This window comes from Serinus canaria, chromosome 1 (genome assembly GCF_022539315.1).
Source record: "Serinus canaria isolate serCan28SL12 chromosome 1, serCan2020, whole genome shotgun sequence".
NCBI lineage: Eukaryota > Metazoa > Chordata > Aves > Passeriformes > Fringillidae > Serinus > Serinus canaria.
This window is the reverse complement of record NC_066313.1, coordinates 114,449,992-114,463,052: the sequence shown is the minus strand read 5'-3', so window position 1 is coordinate 114,463,052 and position 13,061 is coordinate 114,449,992. Positions and strand designations below refer to the sequence as shown.

At 51.2% G+C, this 13,061-nt stretch overlaps 1 protein-coding gene across 1 annotated transcript in view; it reads right to left on the bottom strand.

Annotated features, from left to right (window-relative positions):
- NUP98 (nucleoporin 98 and 96 precursor) overlaps positions 1 to 13,061 on the bottom strand; it is a 36,657-nt gene that overhangs the window by 15,037 nt on the left and 8,559 nt on the right. The window contains 13 exon segments of the mRNA XM_050970651.1: positions 616 to 780; positions 1,357 to 1,534; positions 1,763 to 1,901; positions 2,587 to 2,700; positions 3,453 to 3,757; positions 4,796 to 4,912; positions 5,761 to 5,948; positions 7,384 to 7,517; positions 8,430 to 8,570; positions 8,930 to 9,022; positions 11,303 to 11,390; positions 11,951 to 12,088; positions 12,820 to 12,983. Coding sequence (XP_050826608.1) covers positions 616 to 780; positions 1,357 to 1,534; positions 1,763 to 1,901; positions 2,587 to 2,700; positions 3,453 to 3,757; positions 4,796 to 4,912; positions 5,761 to 5,948; positions 7,384 to 7,517; positions 8,430 to 8,570; positions 8,930 to 9,022; positions 11,303 to 11,390; positions 11,951 to 12,088; positions 12,820 to 12,983 — 1,964 coding nt within the window.

The following is a 13,061-nucleotide window of genomic DNA, read 5'->3' as shown; positions in this document are numbered from 1 at the left end:
GGCCATTGGCCTCTTGCCTACCTGGGCTCCTGGTATTCCCCGTGAACTAGCTCAAATACTGCCTGTGGATCAAACATTCCTGTGTAAGATGGGCCCAGCACTGAGGATGTTTTTGCAAACGTTTAAAGCAGTCACATCCAACACAAATATGTTTACGAAGCCAGCATATAGCCAGCCTTACAAAAGGTATTATTTTAATAAAAATAGAGCACATTCTTAAAATGGAAAGCAGACAGTCTTGCACACTAATGGTGGTAAAGGCAACTGAGTGCACAGCATCACTGTCCAGGCAGGCAGCACACGGCGGTGGCATTACGGGCGTGCATTTAATAGTCACAAAAACAAGGGTTCTTCCAGAAGAGGTGCAAATCTGCCAAACTCAGACTAGAATTCAAACAAGAAACAAGGGTTGAAAGCCTCCCCGCCCCATCCTTAGTCTGAAATGTCAAGTGTCTCAAAGGAAAAGAAAGCGCAGCCACTCAGGCAGAGCTCAGAAGAGTTTCTGTAAGGCTTCACTCTCCAGATTGCACGTTACTCCAACCACCCCCTTCCCAGGCACAGCTATTCTCCAAATTCCGTGTCATCAACCCCCTTTAGTCACTGCTCTCCTTCTACCTGAGCCGGGGGTGCTGGTTTGCCGTTCAGGGCCATCTGCTGGGGTGGCAGGTGCCCTGGGGGTGGCACAGGTGTGGTCTTTAACTTCTTGGTGTCCACTTTTAAAGGATGATCTTCCTCCTCCTCATCAGAATCTTGCAAGCCATACTTGGAAAAGTGTGCTACCTGCGTTAAGGAGAAGGACAAATGTATCACAGCTTGAAAGTGAAATTTCTGCAAGGCTTGAACACTGGGCAGGTGTAACTGTGTCCTATACAGGTGTCCTAACACACAACTCTTGGGACACCTGCAACAAACTCAGCCTCTCTACAGAGGCTGCTGTTTTAAAGCTGATCAGCTGTCACAGACTCTGGGATGACAGTTCAGTGTCGTACTGCTTGGCAATTGTATGATTTCGCAAGTGTTATTGATTATGTGTATTACAAAACCACCTGCTCTAGGCAGGTCTGGGGCCGCAGTTTTCACCACAGAACTGCAGACTGGTTTGGACTGAGAGGGGCCTTAAAGCTCATGCATTCCACGAGCAGGGATATATATTCCATAAGCATGCACTTCCACTAGTGCAGGTTGGTCCAAGCCCCATCCAACCCGACCTTGAACGCTCCCAGGAATGAGGAGCTGCTTTGGTGAGGACGGTTCTCACCAGAGCTGAGGGACTCCAGACAGCTGTCCAAAGTCAGAATGCCTAGAGCTGGGGATGCTGAGGAGCCTGCAGGCTGGGCAGAGCTGCAGGTGGCTCACCTTGAAGACCCAGGAGCCGGTCTCGGGGCGGTACTCCTTGAAGCGCGCGCCCTGCCTGCGGGACACGGCCTCCAGCCGGCCCTCGTAGTCCATCTCGGCCAGCCGCTCGGGGCTCTTGATCAGGCACCGCGACGTCTTGTCCGTGGGCCACACCCCGTCCAGGGTCACCTCGGCTCGCCTGCCAAAGGACAACGGGCTCAGAGACGAGGGGCTGGAACCTGAGCAGAGCACAGCCCCACACAGGGAAACTCGTATCGGCTCTTAAACCCAGTCAGTGGTTCAGAAACCTGGAAGTAACTCATTGACACTGTAAACCAAACACACCAGTTGGAGCTGTCTCTTGGTTGCAGCCTGCAAGCACAGCAGACTGTCAGGGTTCTAAAAATCATCCTTATCTAACACTCACCTATTTAACCCTTCCCCAATGGGAGGTTTTTTTTCGTCATCAGGGTAAACAATAACTTCTTTTCTCCGGATATGTACAATCTCATCCAGGTTTAAGTTTGTTAGATTTATTTCCCCTTCGAAGTAAATTGATCCATAACCTACAGAACAACCCAAAAGGTCACAATTAAATTGTCTGTGAAAAGTCATGTGCCAGAGAGCCCACATTCCTGCTGTGCTCCCCCTGTCCCCACCCAGCCCCGTCCTGTCTCCCAAGCAGAGAGACACATTCTTCCCCCGAGAAAACTATGGAAGAGCTTTATCAATTTTGACACCAATATCAAATGGCTGGGAGAGCTGGGGATGTTCAACCTGGAGAAGGGAAGGCTCCAACCAAGGCCTAAAGGGGCTCCAGGAGAGCTGGAGAGGGACTGGGGACAAGGCTTGAAGGGACAGGGAATGGCTCCTAGTGCCAGAGGGCAGGGCTGGATGGGATCTTGGGAATTAGGAATTGTTCCCTGGCAGGGTGGGGAGGCCCCAGAGCAGCTCGGACTGCCCCTGGATCCCTGGAAATGTCCAAGGTCAGGCTGAATAGGGTTTGAAGCAGCCTGGGACAGTGGAAGGTGTCCCTGCCCATGGAATGGGATGAGCTTTAATGCTCCTCCCAAACCAAATTATTCTGTGATACTGGGATTTATTTTATCCTAAAATCCTACAAAAGTTTGATGCCAACTGCTCCCAAAGCAAGGGCACTGGTGACAGTCAGACCGAGGGTTTGGAACTAAGGTTCTGCAGCTTTAGGATCCCTGGGTCAGGGTGAAGGCCCAGGAAGGGCGGGGCTCTCACCCGTGCGGCCGATGGTGAAGTCTGTCACGATACATTCCTTCCTGTCGTTGGTCAGCCGGGCCAGCTCCTCCAGGGTCGGGATGGTGTAGTAGCCAGCTCGTGTCAGGACAATCCCTGCAACACAACATCCCCTGAGAACAGGGCTGGCAGCAATGCATCAACATTCTCAGACTGTTATCCCATTTCTTTAGCCAGCCTGACTGAACAGCTGGAAGCCTCAGAGGAACTGAGAATCAGGGCACCCAAAGCCAACAGACACCACAACACCTTCATTCCACAGCCTCCAGAGTACATTTAAACCAACTGCTCTGGCAGGTTCTGCCCAGGCACCTGCCAGGGAGCAGCAGGTGTGCAAACAGGAAGGGAAGAAGGTGTGCAGGGAGAAGAAAAATTGCAAATGTATCAACACTTGAAGGAAACACTCTCCCAGCTTTAGTAGCCGGGGGCATCAGGAATTGCAGACCAAACTGCAGCTTCTTCTACATTTAACAGGCTCCAATTCTTGTTCATCTATTAACTTGTCTAATGATCTTTCTATTTCCCAAAGCATTTTGCATCTACAAAATGTCTAGAGACATTTCTTCTGCACAGGTCACCGGCCAGTTTCATTACATGGCACCTAAGTATTACCTGGAAGGATTAATAAATCTTTTCCCTTTACCTTCTCAAGTTTAAAAAACTGCAACACACGTGATATAAAACTGGGGGATAAAATTTAAATGCTTACTGACTCAGCAGATAAAATATCTGCACTAGGTAACAAAAGCAACATTTGTATTCTGGTGGAAGGAGGAGGAAAAAAAAGCAAAAGCTGAGGGTGTCAAAGAGCAGAAAACTGCATGCAATGCTGCCCCCGCCAGCCTCACCTGCAGGATGCTGCTGGAGCCCAGGCTCGATCTCCTTGTCCCACTCCTCCTGCAGGGAATCCTCCTGGAAGGAGGCGTCCTCGCTGCTGCCCTCCAGGCCGTTGCGCAGCGCCGCGCGCATGTTCAGCGCCACGATGGTGTCGTCCACGCTCGAGTGGGGCTTGTGCCCGCTGCCCTCCAGGCTCTGCGGGATGGGCTTGGCAATGGGGTTGGTGTAAAACCTGGTCACCTCGTGGGCCTCCTCCTCCTCCTCCCGCTCCCCGTCCTGCCTGTGGTTCTCCTCGGGAGGCACCGACAGGAAGAACCTGGGTAGAGGAAGAATAATGTGAATTATTTCATTCCCAGGGACTTACATCCACATTCCTGGGCAGGGCTGGCAGCTGGACTTGGGTGACCCCTGTGGGTCCCTCCCCACTCAGGAGACTCTGTGATTCTATGATTAAAATTCTGCTCTTTCCACACAAAGAGCAAACATGACCACACCAACTGCAGTGTCAGTGATTATTCCCCTTCTCTCTACTCCTGCTTGACCACCTCTGCCACTGAGGCTCCCACTACGGCAAGGACAATGGTGAGACTGGGACAGTCCCCACAGGCTGGGGACTAAGGCACGTGCCCTGTGCAGAGCTGAGTGGAACAGGCTGGACAGAAGCCTCAAAAGGGAGAGTAACAGCAACCCCAAAGCTCCAAACCCTCTGCCCACAGGACCCGGGTGACCTCACTCCCACAGCAGCTCTTATTTTAGTAGCTTTCAATAAAATCAGCATGGTGAGCAGGGCAGATTTTTTCCAGACTCTGATTAAAAGAAAACCAAGGCAAAAATCAGAGTTCAACTGAAATATGGCCACAGGTTTTTTAGAGGAGGTTGGAATTCTGGCTTTTGGTGGGAGGAGATGTAGCCTTAGAGGTTCCTCATTGTAATCAATCTGTACAAAACACATATAGAAAATAGAAATATGAGACATGAGGATCAGTGGAGCTCCCTTGCAATTCCCATGTTACTGAGGACTGACCAGCAGAGGTTCTTCTCCCCTCAGAGTTAGGTTTAGCACTTCCCCAAGGAATATCCTGGTTTCTTGCTACAGGGAAGGAAGAGAGACTTGTCCAGAACCTAAGTCCCTGCCCCCTGACCTGGATTTTGGGTGGGGTGACCTGGCAGTGCCCACACAGGAAGAACACATGATTAGTGCAGGAGGAAATGCATCTCCCAGCAGGTCAACTGCTTTCAATGAACAGTGAAGTGACATCCCTGAGAAGAAGGGGCTGCTGTCCAGCAGTAATTTAGGGACAGGCAGAACCAGTCTGCATTTCTGAGGACAAGCCCTGCAGGGTGACTTGCTCACCTGTCCCCATTCTCCGGGTACTCCGACGGCGACGCCAGGTCCTCGTTCTCTCGGCTCACAGGGGAGAACAGGTTGCTGCTGTTGAGGTTCTTCAGAACCAGCTTCTTGATGCTCTTCCTAAACACACAACACACCAAGGAAGGGAAATTTGGATCTATCCACTGCATACACGTATATTTCATATTCAATTCACATGCTCCAGGGACCAGGAACCAGCTCAAGACCTGTTCCCACACCCAGGACATAGCAAGTCTCCCATAAGAGATCCTAAAATATTTTGGGGAATTCCATTCAAAGCTCTGGCTAATACAGAGGTGTAAAAAGCACAAACCAGTGAACGGCTCAAAGCCCAAGTTCAGCAAACCACAGTGTTCCCTGTTTCCCAATTAGCTTTTCCACAAACACAGGTCTGGTCCACAAGTGCAGGTTCATTTTACAGCAGGGTCACTTTAATCTTTTAGCCCTTTGTTTTTACTCTACTTCAAATCTTTCCAAACCCCTTTTCTATGTGAGAGCCACTGATGCACCTAAAAACTGAACCCAAAGCTTTACTTGGGCAGATCCATGATTTATTTCTCACAGAAACATCTGTGGACCTGAAACAGAACCAAGGCTGGGATAAAACCACCAGAAATTGGCCTCCATACTAAGGGCATGAGCAAACCTGTTGACACTCCCAGTCAGGAGCAGGAAGTATTACCCTGTGCAAGCTTTCCTTGTTAGAATTCCTCAATGACTTTATAGGAGCTTTGCTCCCATCATGGGCTGACCTCATTTTACAGCTTATTTGGCCTTAAGAGTCTAAGCTGAACCTTTCCACCTCCTCTACAGGAAACAGTTCTAGTGAAGCCCTACAGACAACTTATCGTTCTTCCAATATGAACCAGAGCACAAAATCACGAGATTCAGGATAATACACAGGAATTTCCAGAGGATTATCACACAGAGACAAAAGAGAAGCTCACTTTGGCATGAAGGCTCCATTGGACAGGGAGGGCTCATCATCATCCAGCCCATCAAAGAGCTGGGACTTGGCTGAGCCCGCTGACTGCAGGGCCTTGGGCCGCACTCTGGTGGCGGGGCGGGGGGTCAGCTTGTAGTGGGTGGGGGTCGTCAGAGCCTTCTGGGCTGCTGGGTTGGTTGGCTTCAGCCTCTGGAACAGAAAACGGACAGGTGGAAATCTCAGGTATGGGGACAGAGCTTTAGGGTGCTCCAGCCCAGGGCCCTGAAAGGCAAAGGGGGTAGTAAGTAAAGGGAAGCAATAATTGCCCCCAGGTAAGGGGGCTCCATGTACAGCCCCAGACATCAGCCTGGATCCATGGGCACCCTGGGCTCCATGCCCAGCCCTGGCCATCAGCCTGGATCCATGGGCACTCTGGGCTCCATGTACAACCCCAGCCATCAGCCTGGATCCATGGGCACTCTGGGCTCCATGTACAGCCCAGCCATCAGCCTGGATCTATGGGCACCCTGGGCTCCATGCCCAGCCCTGGCCATCAGCCTGGATCCATGGGCACCCTGGGCTCCATGCCCAGCCCTGGCCATCAGCCTGGATCCATGGGCACCCTGGGCTCCATGTCCAGCCCTGGCCATCAGCCTGGATCCATGGGCACCCTGGGCTCCATGTACAGCCCCGGCCATCAGCCTGGATCCATGGGCACCCTGGGCTCCATGCCCAGCCCTGGCCATCAGCCTGGATCCATGGGCACCCTGGGCTCCATGCCCAGCCCTGGCCATCAGCCTGGATCCATGGGCACCCTGGGCTCCATGCCCAGCCCTGGCCATCAGCCTGGATCTATGGGCACCCTGGGCTCCATGCCCAGCCCTGGCCATCAGCCTGGATCCATGGGCACCCTGGGCTCCATGTACAGCCCTAGCCATCAGCCTGGATCCATGGGCACCCTGGGCTCCATGTACAGCCCCAGCCATCAGCCTGGATCCATGGGCACCCTGGGCTCCATGCCCAGCCCTGGCCATCAGCCTGGATCCATGGGCACCCTGGGCTCCATGTACAGCCCCAGCCATCAGCCTGGATCCATGGGCACCCTGGGCTCCAGCTGCCAGGCAGGACTCACCTCCAGCCCCTGGAACCTGCTCAGGGGCAGCAGACACTCAGAACCTCCCCTACCACCTCATAAGCCTGGGAAGTGTTTGTTCTATCATCTCTTGAACAAAGCAACAGGAAAAGTTTCTCAGAGACTCTCGGGGATGTCCTAAGCAAAGCACTACAGTTATTTTCCAAGCATTAACAACGATCCATCTTTATTCCCAATCAGTAGCAGGGAGCACAGGAACTCCACAGCCAAGGTAGTGATGCAGGCAAAAGCAGGAAATCATGGAATGCTTTGGGTTGGTAAGTCCCTTAAAGATTATGCCCTTCCAACACCCCCTGCCATGGGCAGGGAACTTTCCACTGGGATAAAATCAAGCACTTTGTGTCCTGGAAGGTAAAAAGCTACTGCACCACTGGTAGAGCACAGAGGGCAACCTACTTGGCTGCTCAGGGTGCACTGAAGTGAGGACTGCACACAGACCAAGTAATTCCAACTGTCACCCATAAAAGGAGTTCAGTGCTGATGGGCACTTACCTCTTCCTTCTTCTTCGGGTCTGACATGGGGTTTCTGAAGAGTGGGGAGTCCCCAAAGGGGGAGTAGGTCAGGCTGTTGAGGTGCTGCTGGAGGACAGCTTGCTGGGCTGCAGAGGCGTTGGGGTCTGTCAGAGCTACAAAAGGAGCAGCATTTTAGAGCTTTGGGAACAGAACCAGGGCAGGCAGAAATGCAGCAGTGCCCAGAACATCTCCTTCCTCCATCAGAGTGTCCAACCATATTCACAGAGTTCTCAGGTGTGAAAAGCTGAGGGCACAGAAAGCTACAGAACAGTGGAAAGAGTCTGGTCTGCCAGAACATTCAACTGATCCAGCTGGCTTCTGATCCCAAGGGTGTGCAGGGAAAACACTTTGACATTACTGCTACCACAACCATACAGGTCTAGAGTCCCCTCCACAATGGATTCTAAACCTTGTCTCTGTCTTAAAGCATTTTATTTTAATTCCTATTGAAATGCTCTAAGACTTCACCCCATGAAACATTCATGCCACCAAAAGCAGCTTAATTCTAATTCCAATAAATTCAGGATGGATGTGGGCATTCATAAAGAACAACAAAACCACTCAGAACAACAGCTTATTGTGAGGGTCTGCAGGAAGTCAGGAGGAGAGCTGGAGACAACTGGGTCTTATTTTTATCCCAAAGGCAGAACATTCCTGTTAATAAAGGCCCTCTAGGCCTCTCCTATCTGGAAGTACTGAAAAATCCAACATTGCACTTCCCTTACTTTTCATTGTGCACACCTATTCTTGCTGCCCCAAATTCAATTTGGGAAATTTACTAATCTTCAAGACAATAACCTAAAATAGGTGCAATTATTGGGCATGTAAAGCAACTTTACATGCCCAATAATTCCTTTAAAAATATACATATAACTAGCAAAAAAAGGATGATTAACATGGTCTGCACTGTGACTGAGAACAGAAGTGACCCCAAGGAGATATTTTGTCATTCCAAACCCTTTGGAAGGGATGTGCTCCTGTGTTCAGACACATGGGCACAAGGCAGCAGGCTCATGGACACTCACCTACAGCAGGCTGAGGGGCCCCGAAGCCCAGGGTGGCTGTGGATGTGTTGAATCCTGGGGCTCCGAACGCTCCTGTTCCCAGCGTTCCCCCCAGCTTTGGCTGCGTGTTCCCAAACAAGGACGTCTGTCCTGCCCCCAGAGCTGTGACAGAGAGGGCACTGTCAGTTACCACAGCACTCTGACAACTTTACAGGCACAGCAAAGAATGCTGCACTGGACTGCAGGAAACACTCTCCATGCCCATGGATGCTGCAGGCAGCAGAGGCTCTGAGCACAGAGGACCTCACCAGCCATGCCCAGTTTCTGTCAGGCCACTTGGCACTGTGCTGAGAAGATCCCCATATTTGAGCTTCAAGCCAGGATGGCTGCCCTGAGCCATCCTGGCTTGAAGCTCAGACATGCCCAACCATTCCTAACTCAGCTACAGGCAATGCCCAGGCTGGATTGCACTGCAGCTTGAGGGCTGGAGCTGCCCAGAAATGAGCAGGGAAACTGCTTACCTGTTCCAAACCCTGTTCCAAGTCCAGTGCCCAGAGTGCCAGTTGCAGGCTTATTTCCAAACAAGCTATTTCCAGCAGTGTTGGCACCAAAACCTTCAACGACAGAACGAGCAGCTCATTAGAGATGAAATGAAAACAATGCATTTAAATAAATAAGCCTCACAGGGTCAAAGAGCCCTGCCAAAGCCAAATTTCTCACTGTTTCCAGCAGCACAGGTTAAACTGGCAATCAGCAAGAAGGGACTTCACTGGTAATAAACACATTTTAGATATAAATATAGCATTAAAGCAGCAAAGAAAAAAGTCGGTCTGCCTTCTTAAGCTTTTCAGTTTGTTACAAACTTCAGAGTTTCCCAGAAAGGCAGAGCTGACACGATGCTGCTCTAGCTGGCAATAGAGTAAAACGTGCTGGGTTTTTTTGAGTGCCTGGAGGGAACAAACCCCATTTCATCCTGTATATACCACACACTAATTTCTCTGACCCTCACCACAGAGCAGGTGGGAACTCAGATCTGCACAGTTCAAGAGCACAGCTGTAGCTGCAACAAGGCCACCCCAAACCTACCATGAGCTCAGTTCTACTGCAGATGCTGACCCCATCCCATGCTTGGCTATTACACAAAGCCAGGATTAAACTGAAAAAGTGCAGGTGTGCACCCACCCCTTGGAATCCAGCTCCCTGCCTCCTATAAACTGCTACAAACGGTTTGCTACAGGCAAACCAAAACCACACACTGCAGAAGCTGATCTCCATCAAATAGGGCCAACACACTGTAGGGCCATGGAGATCCTGAGCAGCAGAATGAGAACTCAAAAGCACCTTTCAGACCCCTGGGAGGTTTATCCAGGGCTGCTCACCACAGTCAAACCCTGCTTGCCAAGGTGCTGCCCTGCTTCAGAGCACTGAGAACTACAAAGAGCTTAATTTGGGAAAGACCTAAAAGATCAGCCAGCTCCCTCGAGGTCTTCCCTGTCTATATGGGCAGTCTGGCACAGCAGGCTAAAGGCATGGCAGTCCCCACTGCCTTTAAATAACCAACACAAAACAGCACTGCAGGACAGAGATGGCAGGGTCCAACCCCCTCCTACTCACTCTCAGAGACAGTTTTGTTGCTCTGAAATCCAGAATTAAAAAGGCAGAAGAGATTTCAGAGTCCCCTGAAAGAAGCTGCCACTCCCTTCAGCCATCCCTACACATTCCTCCTGCTCAGTCACACCCACCCAACATCAGTTCTCACATCAGAGGCCACCAGGAACACACCAGCAGCTCCTCAGGACTTTCCTTCACACCGCCAAGGACAACAGCAGCCACCAGCTGAACTGGAGCTGACTCAATTCACCTTCACTGCAGTGCAGGATCTCCTGACACCTGCCCAAGCCCAAGGATCACTGGTTTTACCCCAATTCTCCCAGCGCTGCTGTGCCAACACAGGGTGTTCACAGCCTAACAAACCCCTCTGCTCCCCAAATCCTCCATTTCAAGAGTTTTCAACCACAGAATTACAGCATAGCTGGAGTTGGGAGGGACCTCTGAGACCACCCAGCCCAGCTCCCTGTCTCCAGAGGGAGACTCCAGCCCCTGCCTGGGCAGCTGTTCCAGGGCTCTGCCCCTCCATGGATGGAAGTTCTTCCTCAGGCTGGGCTGGAATTGTTGTGTTGTAGTTCCTGGCCATTGCTCCTTCTCCTGCCACTGGCACCACTGAGCAGAGTCTGGCACCATCCTGACACCCTGGAGAGATGTGTATGGATGGATGGGGTATTTGAGTGGATGGATGGGGTATTTGGGTGGATGGATGGGGTATTTGGGTGGATGGATGGATCCCCTCTCAGCCTTCCCTTCTCCAGACTGACCAGGCCCAGCTCCTACAGTCTCTCCTCACCAGAGAAGCTCCAGACCCCAAATCATCTCTGTGCCCTTCCCTGGACCCTCTCCAGTAGCTCCTGGTCTTCCTTCAGCTGTGGAGCCCAAAACTGAACAGGACATTCCAGATGAGCCTCCCTGGAGCTGAGCACAGGGGCAGGATCCCCTCCCTGACGTGCTGGGAATGCCCTTCCCAATGCTCCCCTGGATCCGGGGCTCTCCTGGCCATCCCAGGCTGAAAATTCCCTTAGGGATTCACCAACACAGTGGCACTTGACCATCTACTTCCCAAGTCAGGGAGCCTCACCAAGAGCAAAGGCACAACCCAGCACATTCATCTGTGCCAGGGCCATTGTTCACCTGACAATTCCAACACTACAGTACTCAACATGTGCTCTCTGCAGTGTGTGGCGCACACAGTACAGATTTAAATGACTGAAACCACATTTTTTTCCCTGTCCCCCAACTGGAAGGGTTTGTAGGGGTTCCTAAACTCAGAGCAGGTTTGTTACCAAAGAGTCCCCCGCCCGTGGTGGTACCGAACGAGGGAGCGCTGGTCGTGGTGGCTCCAAATCCAGCAGGCTTGTTCCCAAACAGGGTCTGAAAGGAAAACAACAGGAATTTGGAAACCTGGGATGCTGACACCACAGGAATTGTGTTGGTGTTTGGCTGCAGGCAAGGAAGCAGAACTGAAGCCAAGCACAGCTGAGCCCCATCAGCCCACCCTCCCATGAGTGGGGTTATCCCAAACCACCTGCAAAATCCCCCAAAAGCAACCGTTAGGGTCAGACTCAAGGGGCTTAAGGGACTTTTCCAATTTCAGTGATCCTGTGATTTTTGCTCCACCAGAACCAAAATGACTGAGTATCAAAAACCAAGGTTGGTTTTGGTCCATCACAACTTACAACCTGTATTTCCAACCCTATGCTGAGGCACCCCAGGCACTCAGAAACTCAGTGTCTCCTGCTGCTTTTATGACTCCACACATCACCTGCTAAAAAATTACTCTACTACACCTGTTTATCCTCCAGTTTACAGCAAACCACGTGACTTTCACATCTCAGACATCCTAATTCCTAAGCTGACACAACTTCTGCGCAGTCAGCACCCCGAACAGGGCTCTGCTTGGTTTTCTCTCTTTATTACAGTGGCAGACATACCGAACCACCAACACCAAATCCCGTGTTGGCTTGTCCAAAAAGGCCAGTTCCTGTTCCAAATCCAGTCCCAGCATTTGTATTGGCAGCTGTCCCAAAAAGGCCTCCAGGCTGCGAGGGCTGGGTGACCCCAAAGAGACCCTACAAAAAAGGAACCAGGTTAAGGTAATGCTCCCATGCTTTTCCAAGTCCAGCACTGACAACAACAGATACAACACATGAAATCAGGCAATAAAATAATGCTCCATTTGCCCTTGTGCTGGGGGAAGAGGACAGGTGAAGAGCATTCCAGAAGCTTTAGTCTTCCTCCAAAAAATTAATTACCAAAAGGAAATTAAAAAAAAAAAAAAACCAAAAATTTATGCTCCAGGATTTAAAGGATATTGGAATTTCCTCATAGCTTTGAGCAAGGGAGATGGAAAATAAACATTTCACAGGGTTTTCTAGGAGAAGTCACAACAAATTCACAAAGAACACAGGATATCTGGAGCCAACGCCTCTAGTTACACAAGTTACAACTATGCAGAATCTTTCTGTCACAAAAGCCCCCAAATGTTGCTCATTTGTCACCAGAAAGCCCAGGATTGAATTCCCATAGAAGGCTGATAATGGAATGACATTATCTGTGTGAAAACGATCGGAAGCACAGGAGCTGCTAGAGGGAAGCTGCTTGTGAGGTGAGTGGGTACGTGATTTGTGAACAGCTGACTGTTCTCCAACTGTCGGGAACAAAGCTGATTGCCAGGAGGTTCCTCACTCCACCGCAGCCTTCAGAGCCTGGCACGCTGCTTCTATCCCACAGCAGTGAAATGTGAGGCACACCCCAATGCTGCAGCCCCCCGTGCCCAGCAGGAGCAGCTGCAGCCCCTTACCATGGTGCTGGTGTTGGGCTGGCCCAGGGTGCTGGTGCCCCCGAAGGAGAAGCCGGTGTTCTGCGTGGTGGTGGCCTGGCCGAAGGGTTTGTTGAACAGACTCGTGGTCTGGGACTGCTGCCCAAAGAGCCCCCCGGTGGTGCCCGTGCCAAAGCCGGTCGTACCTGGGACACCAAGGGCAGTTAGAGACCCAGCCCAGCAGATCCACACCCCAGCAGGCACACAGCAAAAAGGGTCACAGA